Source organism: Chiloscyllium plagiosum, unplaced genomic scaffold, assembly GCF_037043375.1.
Source record: "Chiloscyllium plagiosum isolate Xiang-an unplaced genomic scaffold, Cpla_swu_hap1 HiC_scaffold_1, whole genome shotgun sequence".
In the NCBI taxonomy this organism is placed as follows: domain Eukaryota; kingdom Metazoa; phylum Chordata; class Chondrichthyes; order Orectolobiformes; family Hemiscylliidae; genus Chiloscyllium; species Chiloscyllium plagiosum.
In genome coordinates, this window is record NW_028270139.1 from 48,718,079 (window position 1) to 48,733,440 (window position 15,362).

At 38.6% G+C, this 15,362-nt stretch overlaps 1 protein-coding gene across 1 annotated transcript; it reads left to right on the plus strand.

Moving 5' to 3' along the window:
* Nucleotides 1-3,619: 3,619 nt before the first annotated feature.
* On the plus strand, nt 3,620-14,417 carry clrn2 (clarin 2). The gene is made up of 4 exons (XM_043694338.2): nt 3,620-4,002; nt 5,069-5,825; nt 11,563-11,742; nt 13,776-14,417. Exons 2-4 carry the CDS (start codon nt 5,573-5,575, stop codon nt 14,039-14,041), a joined length of 699 nt encoding a protein of 232 aa, XP_043550273.1. The 5' UTR covers nt 3,620-4,002; nt 5,069-5,572; the 3' UTR covers nt 14,042-14,417.
* The last annotated feature ends 945 nt before the right edge of the window (nt 14,418-15,362 follow it).

Genomic DNA, 15,362 nt, shown 5'->3' on the forward strand with positions numbered 1-15,362 from the left:
ACAAACTTGGCCGCCTTGCGAACTGGCAGTGTCATCAGTCTCTGCTTCCAAAAGCTTCAACTTGTTCCTGACAGGTACTTCTCCCGGGGTCTCTTGCACCTGTCTCCTCTCTGCCTTCCTCACCATTTGCTCTCTTCTCCTCTCTTCTGGCATGATTGGTGTAATAACATCGCTGAAGGTCTTGTCCAGAAAGATCTCGTTCTCTCGGATGAGCCTAAGGTCTTCGGGTTCTTTCGTCAGCACTGCAATATGCTCGGTCAATTGCTGAATGTGCACACACTTTCCACACATATACGAGCCAGACACACCAGAGTCGTTGACCTCCCACATCAAGCACGTAGCGCACTGAACCAGCTGGGCAGTCATGTCTTCACCCTCTTCAACTGTGGCGTGATCACTTCACTCAACCTCCTTGTCAAAGAGTCCTGAGCTGAAGCCTCACTCTTCGATCTAAACTTCGTTAGACCCTCTTTTTGTGGCACGTCTGTGGACTCTTAATTAAGGTTAGAGGAGGATGGAGGGAGGGAGACCCTACTTTGTAGGACCTGGGGTTTAGAACACACCCACTCTAATAGTAATCACTTACCTTCCCGACCGGCTTTGCGCTCCGTCTGAACTTCCGCCCAGCTCCCACCGCTCTCTGTTGCGAAAATACTTGGCAACGGTAATTCCGTCACTGCCCTCCGTGATTGCCAACTTTCAAACACACAAAGTCAAAAAGGCACTAGAAAAGCACAGCCAGTCAGGCAGCATCCGAGGAGTAGAAGAGTTGGCGTTTCAGGCATAAGCCCTTCATCAGGAATGTGGTGGGGGGAGAGGGGCCTGAGCGATGAATAGAAGGGTGGGGGGAAGGTAGCTGGGAAGGTGATAGATGGAGGGTGATTGTGACAGGTCAGTAAGGAGGATGGAGCGGATAGGTGAGAAGGAAGACGGACAAGTTAAGAGGGCGGTGCTGAGTTGGAGGGTTGGATCTGGGATGAGGTGCTGGGAGGGGACATTTGGAAACTAGTGAAGTCGATGTTGATGTCATTTGGTTGAGGGGTCCCAAGGTGTTCTTCCTCCAGTTGTCAGGTGGTTTGGATCTGGCGGTGGAGGAGACCTAGGATTTACATGTCCTTGGTGGAGTGGGAGGGGGGCGTTGAAGTGGTCGGCCATTGGGCGGTGGGATTGTTGACTACATGTGTCCCAGAGATGTTCCCTGAAATGCTCTGTGAGTTGAGGTTCTGTCTCCCTGATGTTGAGGAGACCACATCGAGAGCAACAGACACAATAGCTGAGGTGGGTGGATGTGCAGGAAAATCACTTTCTCTCACTTTCAAACAGACAAGCCAGTTATTTCTCACTGTTTATTTCTCCCTGTTTGTTTCATGCTATTTCAACCTTTATTTAAACTAAAAATAAGTACAAGACTCGATGGCTACTTGATAGATTTTGCTTTCTGCTGTTTGTCCGCTTTCCCATATTTTTCACCAGTTTATAATGTATGGGCGGCCTGTGCAAGCCAATGAGAGAACATGGGTTTCCATTGGTTTGAGGCATTCTTAACCAGGGTTCAGAGGTCATGGGGATAATATTCAGTGTAGTCTAAAAAAAGGCAAATATTCTAATGACAATTTCATTAGAAATGGGGTGGGGAGTCCAGAACTAGACAGCATAGATTTAGGGTGAGAGGGGAAAGATATAAAAGAGACCTATGGGGCAACTTTTTCACACAGAGGGTGATACATTTATGGAATGAGCTGCCAGAGGAAGTGCTGGAGGCTGGTACAATTGCAACATTTAAAAGGCATTTGGATGGGTACATGAATAGGAAGGGTTTGAAGAGATATGAGCCGGGTGCTGGCATGTGGGACTAGACTGGGTTGGGATATCTGGTTGGACCGAAGGTCTGTTTCCATGCTGTACATCTCTATGACTCTATGACTCTAAATTAACAAAAGATGTTACGCCCAGGTGAAGTGAGGTAAATAAGCTCCCCACTTTTCAACCTCTTCAGTCAGACATAACAAATTTTAAAAATTATTTTCTTGCACCAGGCTATACCACTCTTCTATAAAAATGTAGTTACCCAATGTCTACACTATCGATAAGGAGTCAAATACCGTATTTTCATGAGTTATATGTGTTATAATATGCTAATCTTGAGAAAAATAAGAATGAAATGCAAAATCAATCATTCATAGATAAAAGTGCAAAATTAAAAAGATGTGGGCCCAGTAGAAAAGAAAGATTAAAAAAACACTTTACAGTCTTTAGGATGTCATTGAGGTATGAAGTTTTAACCTGAAACCGTGGTTGTTTAATCAATAACTTTTATCTTCATCAATGGCAAATTTAGAATTTTGTGTTCTGACATTTCTTTTTAATCAGTTCTATCACTAGGCACTTTTCCTATGTGGAAAATCAAGAGAGAATTTTCTCCAGTTCTGCAAAGTCACAGATCCATCTCTTCCATTCTGCCAAGAACATATGCTGAAAGACAAGCTGGTTTGTCTATTTTTAAGTTTGGGTTCATTGTTTTCAAGCTTGATAACTAAAAATCATTTCGTTCATCTCCTTACACAAGTAAACCAAAACTGAGACTTTGTTTGGGTGAACAAGTTTCAATTTCTCATGATAAAATAATAATTTCAAGTTCAGTTAATTTCTTGCAGCATTGCTGGTGTTCCTCCAAATCATGGATACCACAGTGACCCAGGTGGCCTTCTTTCACGAGACTAGCACAGTTTGGTGCCCTGGTCTCTTTCGGCAGTCCTAACTAAGGAGGACAGCCTGGCCACCAGAACGTCAGGTTTCTGTCATAGATTTGAGGTGTCAACTTCCTCATTCAGCATGGCCTTTGCAATTACTTGCGAACATATAACGGACAGTTTCTGGGTTACAGTGTTTAAAATGGTGCACAGCTGGTGTTTACGTATGCTGCCCATGGCTTGAATGTTGGAAGGACCTAGGTCTAGTGACTAGTTCCCCCTCTGTGTGAGAGTGGTGCCTTGGAAGCATAGTTATTAACGTTAGCAGTGGAGAATTGGGGGAGAAAACTCATCAGGATACTCACCGAAATTGACACTCAGCCTGAACATGAAAATTTCCAGCTCACTGCCTCTGCTGGATGCCTGCCAAACTTGCAACTCACTACCCCTCATCTTACTTACTTACTTGCAATATGCCCCCCCCTCACTGTCTTGGGTAGACAGACAGGTTTGTTATTTTATTTTTTAATAGAGCTTTGCGTAGTACGCAAACTGTGTCAAAACTAATTAAATTTTCTCATAATTGTTGCACATCACAATAATGAAGCAAAATAATTTCCTTCCTTCCTAAACTTTAAAGTCCAACTTCATTGAACAGCTCTATTCTTCAAATGTACAAATCTACAGTTGCTTGTGATTCATCAGATTAATTTACACCATGGCTGGTCAACTGTGTTCGAACTGCATTTAGATTAGTTACATAACGTTAATGTAACCAGGCTAGAAAGGGAATGTTCTGCTGCTAGATTGTTTTTCCAAATCTATTATTTGGGAACTTGAACTTTTACAAAACAGGGATTGAAAGAGAAGATGCAGAATTTCAAAGTTAATAACCTTGCTTAAACAAAAAAAGCTACTATTATGTCAAAGTTAATTTTATTTGGTATTTGCCACAGTGCCTATCTTATTGCAGAATTTTCATTATTTATACATCTCTTGATAAGCATAGGCAGCGAGAACAGCAGCACAGTAACCTAGGAGATGGTCACATGTGCTGCTTTAAGATTCCTGTCCTAATGAATCGCTAATAGTCAGATTACACATTCACTTCTAGTGTTCATTTGATGAAGATTGACTTCTTAAAGAAAAATGCCTTTGGGTACCGTGACTCCAAAGTGTTTGATTTGCGCCACACTAAGATATTTTATGTGGGTTTTTCAGCTACAGTGAAGCTGGACTGTGTTCCTGAGAAAGAAACACAGTTCACAAAGATCAATTTGAGCACAATGGATTTTGGATTACACAGTGAAAGGTAAGTTCTTAAATAAATAAGTAGGCTACTTACTTTTAAAATCATTATTCCTTAAATTCCCAATGTATTTTATCATCCCAATGATAGGTAGGTTTCTGGCATGTGACCAACAGGCAAGGATGGTCTGGTCAGCAAACATTTGCCTGCTGATAAACAATTGAACTGAATTGTCTGACAGGAGATCAATGCATTGTGAGACAAGGAAAGGACTGTTTGATCTCTATTCAAAGAACTGTAAAATCGTGATGGCAAATTTATATGTGAATTCCAGTATTTACTAATAAATGTGGATAATTTATAATTCTGAGGTAGTGGTGTATTGATATTGTCACTGGATTAGTGATTCAGAACTGTAGGTAAATGTTCTGTGGACATCGGTGTGAATTTTACTATAGCAGATGGTGAAATTTGAATTCAATTTTTCAAAATCTGATATAAAAAGTTAGCTTAATGGCAACCTTGTAATCGCTGTCAATTTTGTAAAATGTGGTAATGTCTTTTAGAGAAGGAAATCTGCCATCCTCACTTGGTCTGACCTATATATGATTCCACACCTCAGCAATATGGTTGACTTTTAACTATACTCTGAGATGGGCAATCAATGTTGGCCTCACCAGTGACATCCACATCCCATGAAAGTATAAATAAATCAAAGTCAGTAACAAATGTGATACCCCTATAGAAGCTTTACTCAGAATGTGACACTGTTGTATTATTCAGTTCAATCATTACCCTGCTGTTAAAGAGCTACCTCATTAATATAAACTGATGGGAGCTGGTACAATTTATAAACTTATTCCCCACTTCTTTTGTGTGTATTTTATGCTCATCAAGATCATGCTGATCCTGGGGAAAAATAAAGATCTTTCATTTTGGGCTATGGAGATTTAAATTCTCTCAATCTTTCCTCAGTGTGCTAGAGCTTCAATTGAAGATGAGTTCCTTACACTGAAAGTTGTTTCCAATTTTGATATATGACCGCAGTCTTTAGTCTATAAGCACTTCTGAGAAGTGAATTCTTCTAAAAGTTTTGCACCTTATTGCTATTTTCTCTTTTCTTTTACAGTCATTCCAATATCCACTCTACTATTGCACAGAACATATCCTGGCCTGGTGTTATTGATGCTGAATAAGTTAAATTGGAAGCATTGACGTGCTGACAGTTAATCTTGTCAAACAAGGGTCAGTTCGAACTTTCTGTATTAATTATTTCCCATATTAGCAACGTTGAGGGGATGTGTACATTTAGGAGAAGACACTGATTATTATATCTTCTATTTTGGAGAATTGCACTAAAAATTATAAGAAACATAGAAGAAAATATGAATAACAATTGAATGGAACAGTAACATGACGAATGGAACATTGGATAACATATATCCAAATCGGTTTGTTTTGAATCATTTTATTACTTCAGTCGTGAATTTTCAAGGATCAAAATTTGGCTGGGAGCTGGCTAGGAAAAGAATTTGTGCAAAAACAACTTATCGTCACTTGCACCTGGAAGATCTCAATGAGCCGTCATTTAGTAAGAAATTCACAAACAGGTTTTTAAATTATATTTGATGTGATGCCCAATCACTTGAAGAAAGCTCTCTTTTCCATAGCTGCTATTGTAAGTTTCGTTTCCATAATCCTGCTGACTGTGGCACTGGGGTCAACGCGATGGGTGACTGCTTCTATTCTGTGCAAAACTGGGGCTGATATTGTAAATGCCACTGATCCAGAGATGGTAAAGTTTATGGGACAACTTTACTATGGACTATTCCAGGGAAGAAAGATTCGACATTGTGGTCTTGGAGGACGGTGCTCTAAAATCACAAGTAATTATGTCATATTTGAAGAAATTGGTTTTGTTGTGTTTAGTTTGCTATGTGATTGGGTGTGTGACACATTGAGTTAACACATTCACCTTTCACATGACTGAAGCCCAGGATAGAATGAGACAATGCTAGGATGAACGTTCCCTTTTGTCTCAAAATGGTTAAAATCTAATATGAAATGTTTGTTTATGAAGTCTGAAACTATTTCCATTTGAATATAATAGCTCACTGTGCTAAATTGGAAAATTTAGCACAAAGTGACATCAAATTGTCAGTCTCACTGAACAATCGTAACCAAGCTGTTCTTCACAAGATAAAACAAGGGGTATTTATCTGGTGATCATACCTGCTTGGGGATGCTCCTTGCGAACACTGACATTCCTCATCAGGAACAGCACAACCAAAAACAAAAAAACAGTTATATTTCATTTTACATCAGAAATGAACTTTTACTATGTAATGAGAGTTATTCATGTATCCAAGTTTTTTTTAAACACTTCATTTGAAGGAAACCCAGAATCAAATTAAATTGTAAAAGGTTATTTTCATCCATCAATGTGCATATTTTTAAGATCCGTTGTTTGCGACTTAATCAAGTGAAAAAATAGCTGAAGTGGTCACAATTTAAAACGAGATCAATTGAAGATTATTCCATTTGACATTTAGCTTTACTGTGCCTGAAGAGGATACATGCCACCATTAAATATCAGTGAAACATACAGCTTGGTAAAACCGCATGGTATTTTCTGCATACAAATGAAAATTAATTTGTATTAAACAAATAAGTTGACTTGAAGAAGAAATTGCTTTTTAGATAACAGGCGGATTACTTAAAACGAGCATCCAAAATCCAGTGTAGCTTGTAAAACTACCAACCATGTATTGCAGTTATTGCATTTGATCTATAGCAAAAATATATATCATTTTGAAATTGTTTTTGCACAGTTAAGTTCAGAAAAATAATGAAAGTGAGAAAAAAAATTGGATACCATGCAGATATTGTTCTTGTCTTTACCCTGAATGATAATCAGGCTTCATGTGTTCTACAATGGCTGAATGCTTCTCTCTGCCGACTACTACCCACACAGTGGAAAGTTACCTCCATAACTTGCAATGCAGACTTCATTAGATTTCATTTTTAACTTAATATTATTCAGTAGTATTTCCCCCGCCCCCATCCCGCCAATGCCCCCCACCCCCCACAGCAATTGCTGCTTTAAAATAAGAACAAAGCAACCTGATTTATCAAAATTTGGAGATACCGGTGTTGGACTGGGGTGTACAAAGTTTAAAAATCACACAACACCAGGTTATAGTCCAACAGGTTTAATTGGAAGCACACTAGCGTTTGGAGCGATGCTCCTTCATCAGGACAATCACCTGATGAAGGAGCGTCGCTCCGAAAGCTAGTGTGCTTCCAATTAAACCTGTTGGACTATAACCTGGTGTTGTGTGATTTTCAACTTTGATTTCTCAAAGAAATCACATAATTTGGACAGGGAATTGGATGATAATTGTAAGATTATACCTCCTGTGGACACAGCATAGTGATAAGGCACACAGGCGATGTTATTAAGGTAGCTTTTTGGATAGAAACCCATAGAATCAAGTACAATATGCTTCTGATCCACCATAATATTATTTGCTAACTTTAATGGTGAATAAAATCAGCGGAGATTGTAAAACCAACATTGCATTAATTCCCCAACCAACAGACTGACTTAACTTTTCACGCGAGCAGAATGTAAAGTCAATGATCTGCCTCATATGTTGGATTTCCAATCCAATATGTTATGTGCCTCATAGCATCTGGGAAATTCTTTGGAGCTGCTGCCATCTTGCTGCCAGTACTTCATTGAATGAGTCACATAAATGAGTTTCACAGTGCTCCTGGTCAACTAAGGCCAATGGAGTGTGACCAACACTGAGAAAATTCTTGGTCATAGAATTTACATCATTGGCCCTGTGCCAGTGACAGTGCACCTGGTACTCTGTAATCCTCTCATCTTTAATTCTATGTCATTGATTTTCCCTTATTACGCCTTCATACTGTTTCAGGGGAACAAGAAAGGGTAATGTAGAACCATAGTACCATAAAAATGTAACAACACAGAAAGGAGCTTCTCAGCCATCTTGCCAGCTCTGGCTACATAAACTATTCATCCTTCATTATCTTACTTACCAGGACCTGGTCTATGACCTTGCAAGTTCCAGTACTTCTGTTGCAGCTTCAGGTTCCTTTTAAATGGGTTAACGTTTTCCACCTCAGCCACCAAAATGGGCAGTGAATTGCAGACATGCACCACCTCCTGAGTGAAAAGGAGTTTCCTTATGTCCCCTTTAATACTTCAAACGCTCAACTGACCTCTCTGCCAGAGGAAATAGATCTTCCCTGAGCACACTACGAAACCTCTCATCATTCTGTACACTTCAAATAAGCTCAGCCTCCTGTGTTTTAAAAAAAACACCTTAGCCTATCCAATCTTCCATCATAGCTGTAAATTTCAACTTTTAGCAACATTGTTGTAAATCTTCTCCGTACAGTGTCTAAAACAATTTAGTCTATCCTTGGTGACCAGAACTGTACACAAACCTCCAGCTGTGGCCTAACCAGTGTCTCATATAGCTCCAGTATTACGTCCATGTTTTTGTACTTAATATCTTACCAAATGAAGGAAAGCATTCCTATACTTTTCTGCCACATACAGCAAAGAATTGAGAACTGGGTCCTCTGGAACATACAGGAAACTGTTTTCCATTTACAAAAATGTCCATTGACCTTTTACCCTTTGCTCTCTGTCACTGAGCCAACTGTGGATCCAACACGCCACATTCCCTTTATCCAATGGGCTTTAATTATTCTGAGTAGTCTGTCATGTGGGACTTTGTCAAATGCCTTACTAAAATCTATGTGGACAACATCCACTGCATTACCCCCATCAATCCTTTTTGTTACTGTCTGAAAAATATATTAAGACTCTCACTTGACAAAACAATTTTGACTATCCATAATTAAACCGTGCCTTTCCAAATAACAGTGATAGATTGACCAACCTATAATGATTTGGCCTATCACTCTTATTTTGAATGATGGTCCAACATTGCACAACAGAAGTACTTCCTTTGTACTTCTTTTGTATCTAGTGAGGATTGGAAAATGATCCTTAGAGCATTTGTTATTTACTCTGAAAACAAAAAATGCTGGAGATCACAGTGGGTCAGGCAGCATCCATGGAAAAAAAGCAAGCTAACGTTTCAAGTCTAGATGACTCTTCGTCCCTTGTTTCCTTTAACAGCTTAGGTTACAATTCATCTAGCCCCAATTATCTACCTTCAAGAAGGTGAGCCCCTCCAGTATTTTCCTTCTCATTATATTTACTTTATCTAATAGTTTATCCTCTTCCTCTTGAACAAAAATGTCTACATCAACCCTCTCCTTTGTGAAGACAGAGACAAAATACTCATTAAAAGCCCTGCCTACATCCTCTGTATAGGCTTAATCCTTTTCGTAGCCATCCTCTTGCTCTTAATGTATCGACAAAATATTGTTGGATTTACCTTAATTTTGTGAGCAATTATTTTTACTTTTTTAATTTCCTTTTTCAGTTGACTACTGTACTTTCTATTCTCCCACAAAATGCAAAAGATTATGGGACACAACATAGGAGACGGTCTAGGAATGTTGCTGAATAATTTGATGAGATCATAAGCTCAGTTTCTGAAGGAAGAAAAGGGAAGGAAAAGCACTTAGTCAAAGGAGTATAGTTTAAATGAATAGGAAAGATTTAGAGGGATACGGACTAAATGCAGGCAAATGTGTCTAGTTCAGTTTAGGATACCTTGTTGGCATGGGCAATTGGACTGAAGGATCTGTTTCCATGTAGTATGACAGTGACTCTAAATCCTACAAGTAACTGTGAGATACGCAGGTAACAGGTCCAGGTTTATCGTGAAAACTCTGGACAGCACTGGTCACTGTACCCTGCCTGTGCAGGTTACAAAGAAGCTGTAGAGGAGAGAACTAAGCTGTTAGTGGGAATGTCACACCTGAGCGAGAAAGTAAAATAAAGAAAAATGAAAATTTTTGCACTAGAGAAAAAATCTCAAAGAATGTGTTATCACAGCAATTTGAGAGTTATCATGAAAATAAACACTAAAAATTGTCAGGGATTACAAACACCTCTGGAACCTGCAACATGGACTCACCCTAAGAAATGAATGGTAAATAGAGAGTTTGAATATAATTCTTTTACATGGGGAAACCAGAGATGAGGAACAGATTGCCAGGGGATAGGCGATATCAAGACATTAAAAACAAAACTGGATCATTTATTGTTGATGAAAAAGTTATAAACGATGTATGTCTTAATGTTACTGTTGAGAATACAAGTTTTTAGCAGTCAGGTACTAAAATATTTTTTAAATTACTTTCTCCTGCTTTTATTTTAGAGAGGCATTATCATATTTAAAATAAATAAGTTAATGTCCTGGTTAAATCAATGGCATGGTACCTTGGCCACAGAAATTTCTAAGCTACACTTTGCCATTAACTTTGGTACGGGCCAGAAGTGCCGGAAATGGACTTTCAAGCTCTGTCTACTGCTTTATTTCTAAAAAAAATCTGGTTGCCATAAAGTTCAGAGGTGTACAGTGTGAAACCATTTTCATTCAGCTGAGAAGCTCTGAATTTATGTAGGAATTCACGATGGCCAAAACAAATCATTACCTATTCCCAACAATTTCCCCATCTGTTCGCTAATACATACAATGCTGTTGATCTTATTTGATGCTTTTTCCTTAATAAGATAAAATCAGTTTTCCAAGCCAAAAGGTAAAGCACTGAAGATTTCTCCACAGCTGTCACTATTGTTATTGTATAATTCATCATCAGTAAGGACAGTACAAGATGATTAACTAATTAATTATCAATTTTTTCTTATTTTCCATTTACATTCCATCAAGAAACTGGTAAAAATGGTTGTGTGGTTGTATTCTTTGGAGTAGAAATCCTGGCCATTTTTTTCCCCATAACCTATGGCAGTAAGCACTCTGATTTGAAGCAGTTTGGTCCTGCCCTAAATAATAGCAGCTAACTCAGCACTGATTAGACGGATGAAACCTCGGACCTACTTGTACTACATTAGATTACTTACAATGTGGAAACAGGCCCTCCGGCCCAACAAGTCCACACCGACCCTCCGAAGAGCATCCCACCCAGACCCATTCCCCTACACCTAACACTATGGGCAATTTAGCATGGCCAATTCACCTAACCTGCACATTTTTGGACTGTGGGAGGAAACCAGAGCACCCATAAGAATCCCACGCAGACATGGGGAGAATGTATAAACTCCACACAGACAGTTGCCTGAGGTGGGCATTGAACCTGGCTCTCTGGCGCTGTGAGGCAGCAATGCTAACCACTGTGCCACCGTGCCGCAACATTCTCTAACTTATTGACTAACTCAGTGATATTTGGGACGAACAATGGACAATTTCTATAAAAATGGAAAATAATTAATAGTTTAAATTTTAACCTCGACATGAAAGAAAATGGAATCGTAAAAGTTTAACATTTAAAGCCAGAGGCAACTACACCCAATTTGAATATTATTGTGATGTCACTAGCCTGACAGATTCTATTTGCACATCAATATAAATGTTCTTGCAAGAAGATGCATGCACAAGCTACTATATTTTTTGTCTGGCTATTGTCTTTTCTAATCTATATTTTCAGTTTTTCCACAGCTGGTGAAAACGCTGAATGCAGCTGTTCATATTTTGGTTATATTTTTTATCTGCCTAGCGATTACATTTTCTGTGGTCAGTTTTGGGTTTTGTATTTACAATGCAGTGAAAATTCCTTACCAAGCCATAAAAGGACCAATGGGCATCTACCTTTGGACCTCAATTGCAAGTAAGTGCATCCTTAAGTTGTTCCCACCCTATTATATTCTATTGCTAACATGACCAAACCTCATTAGTAGTAAGTGTTACATTTATATTAAGATAAAAATAGCTCATTTAATCCATATTTGAAGTTGAAGCTTTGTAACAAAGCATTCTCTAAGCTGAGATGCATACATTATTTGCAGAATAGAAAAATCTGCATAATTCATCCATTCTTAATATAGTTAAAAATAACACAACACTGGGTTATAGTCCAACAGGTTTATTTGAAAGCATAAGCTTTCAGAGCGCTGCTCCTTCATCAGATAGCTAGTCTGGTAGCTACCTGATGAAGGAGCAATGCTCTGAAAGTTTCTACCTTCAAATAAACCTGTTGGTATAACCTAGTGTTGTGTGACTTTTAACTTTGTCCACCCCAATCCAACACCAGTACCTCCACATCATTCTTAAATTAAACAGTTTAAACATTTCAACACCAAAAAAACTCCTTCCAGGTTGAAATTTTGCTCATATAATGTGATAGTTAAATCCTTGACGTGATACTTCATAATTTTGTAGCTGGGTTAAGTTGCTGGCATGATAATAATCTCTGGACATTTTGTATAACTTTAAATTGCAATGCAACCACAATACTTTTCACTCTAATTGCAGTTATTAATTGTGCACTTGTTTAAAAGCTAGAAGATTTCTATTTTAAAAGTCTTTTGATTTTATTCTAAGAAACAAAATGATTCTACAAATAGTAACTTATAGCTATAAAAGAACTATTTTAACAGTTACAAAACTAGTCACATGCATTGTATTACCAGACTGGTTGCTATTATGAAGGAAGGGGCGGTACAGTGGCTCAGCAATTAGCACTGCTGCCTCGTAGCACCAAGAACCCAGGTTCAATTCCAGTCTCAGGCAACTGACTGTGTGGAGTTTGCATGTTCTCCCTGTGTCTGCGTGGGTTTCCTCCAGGTGCTCTGGTTTCCTTCCAAAGATGTGCAGGTCAGGTGAATTGCCCATAGTGATAGGTGAATGGGTCTGAGTGGGTTACTCGTCAGAGGGTTGGTGTGGACTTGTTGCGCCGAAGGGCCTGTTTCCACTCTGTGGGGAATATAATCATCTACTCAAATTCTGCCTTATAAAAAACAAATCTGTGGAAGAAGTTCACCTGTTTCTCAGATTAGGGTTTCTCATGTTTTATTACAGATTACACAATGCATGTTGGTTCATACAAGGGGGCTGTAATCCCACTTGATATTAAAAAGAATTTGCAGGTTTCACAGGGTTCTGTGGGTATGTATGTAGATTGAGTTTCACTGTTTGACAGGGACTCTATATTGGCATACTCAGTGAAGTGTTGCTTTAAATAGACTTCTCTAATGTCTTTATATATAGCTTTAAAAATATTTTTAAAATTCATTACTGTGCACCACCAAACCTTAAGCAGATATACCACTGTTCCTTTATTGCTGCTGGGTGAAAATGTGACAATTCCACTAACACGAGGACGACAGCGATACAATTTCAAGGCCCATGATACCTTCTCAGGGCAGCGAGGGTGGGAAATAAATGGGATCTTGTCAGTATTGCCAGATGCCAAAAGTGAAAAAAAGTACTTTTTGTGTCTATTAAATATTTTGTAAGGCTGCACACTAGGTCTCATGAACAAACGTTACTTCCCTTTGATCTCTCCATATTGATTTGCCATATGTCAAAGACCATTCCAGTGACCTCCAGGGTGAGTAAGCCCCATAGACAGTGTCTGGCCCTGCTGGATGGGAAGCATGACTCCCCATCCATGAATCCAATTCTATTTGAGCAAAACCTTTTAATTCTATCAAAAGAAACACAGCATTAACAAAGGTTGGAACTTAAGAACAGTCATATTGGATTGAAAACATTAACTCTGTTTCTCCCTCTACAAATGCTGCCAGACCTCTGAGTTTCTCCAGCATTTTCTGTTTTTATTTTAGATCTCCGGCATTTACAACAGTTTGCTATTATTTTCTTCTAATTCTATGTTGCATTTACACTGGTTTTCTTTTGCAGGTCTATGTGGACTGTTTGCAATTGTGTGCTTTATTTCTGCTGTGAGGCTTCATCGGCATACAGAGAGAATTGCCAATTTTCATGAACATGTTTTTAAATTCATTATCCTTCAGGAATACTTTGATACCTCTTTCTGGTTGTGCGTGGCAAGTGCGGTTGTGCATGTAGCCAACATGTTAGTAGTCAGCATCAGTGGAGTGCATTTCCCAAAACTGAAGACCAAAACAGAGGAAGCAAATGTCACACCTGAAGACCTAATGTATTAGTAAATGGATGTTGTAGTTATACAAACGCTTATTATTGGAACTATCAGCAAGATTAAACAGCTTCCAGGAGTTAAGTGAATCTTGTTACTTTGTGACAAAGGGTTTCTACTTGGTAAAATACAAGTGATATTGCTCCAAAGTTAAAAACAAGCACTTAGCATATTTTCTTCCTGAAGTAAAGTGTCGTCAATAGTATTTACAATAAATTGCTACTGTCTGCGTTTAAAAGCTTATTTTCTTTGTATAACATTCAGTTGATATTCTAATAATATATTTGCTTCTGCATGTATTTTTAGCTTTCTTTTCATACGATAGTTTTATGCCCTTGCTGATGTAAATGTGATTGTACACTATAATATAGAAGTTTAAGGGTCAGAAGTGATGCTTAGAATGCTCAGTATATATTTTGTAAAAGGTTAGTACAACAATATTTCAGAACAACGTCCGAGCTAAATAAAGCCTGTGCCATTACTGTATGTGTTTTCATTCTAGCATACCAACACTACTCACTACTAGTTCAATTTTCCTCTCTGTGAAGGTTTTTACTATGTACCTGTTTGGTCATCTATTTGCAGATCAAACATATCAAGAAATACATTTCTGTGATGGCAGGTCTATAGTGACAACATTCTTCTCCATATGCCAGCTGCAAGAGAAGTAAGGAGGGCAGATGTGCCTTTTTGGCTTTCTTTTGTGAATATTACTGGAGCTTTCAATATTTTCAGCAGGGTAAGGCTCTACAGAATTTATGGGATGATTAGTTGTCTATTAAATATCATCTCTCTTCCAATCCTTTCAATGACTGGTCGGATACACAGGGTGTGGTCAGGTCAGGCGTGCAGTTAGTGGGTTGGCTGAGTGGGTAGGATTGATGACATTCTTGGAGAGAATGTTTGGGTGTATACCATAGTTAATCACTGACTTACACCATACATCAACAGTAGCACAATTCTTGGGTAAATATAACACAATAACTGTAGGATGTGCTGATTTATGTTGCCATGACATTCTTGGTTAAAAGTTCTATTCTGCACACTGTGAAGAGTTAACTAGCCCTGTCTCTTCTTTGCAGTTTATGGCCTGTAATGGCTTTCCCTCACGTATGAGTGGCTTTTATCTGATTGTAACAGATATCTGGAAACTCTTTTATTTATACCATTGTACATAATATTGTCCTCTGTCAATGTCTCTCACTAATGCTGATTTTCTTCATAATCTCTTGCTCATGATCACTAACATCACTGTTGCATCATGATATACATCGCCATTTTATTATCATGTCCATTCTCATTACACCACACCCCTCCCCATATTTCTTTCA

Bases quoted from the DNA above. Each gene is read 5' to 3' on its own strand.
- clrn2 (XM_043694338.2), top strand. From the start codon at position 5,573: ATGCCCAATCACTTGAAGAAAGCTCTCTTTTCCATAGCTGCTATTGTA. The intron at 5,826-11,562 runs GTAATTATGTCA...CTATATTTTCAG, and splicing joins ACGGTGCTCTAAAATCACAA to TTTTTCCACAGCTGGTGAAA. The intron at 11,743-13,775 runs GTAAGTGCATCC...TTTCTTTTGCAG, and splicing joins CCTTTGGACCTCAATTGCAA to GTCTATGTGGACTGTTTGCA.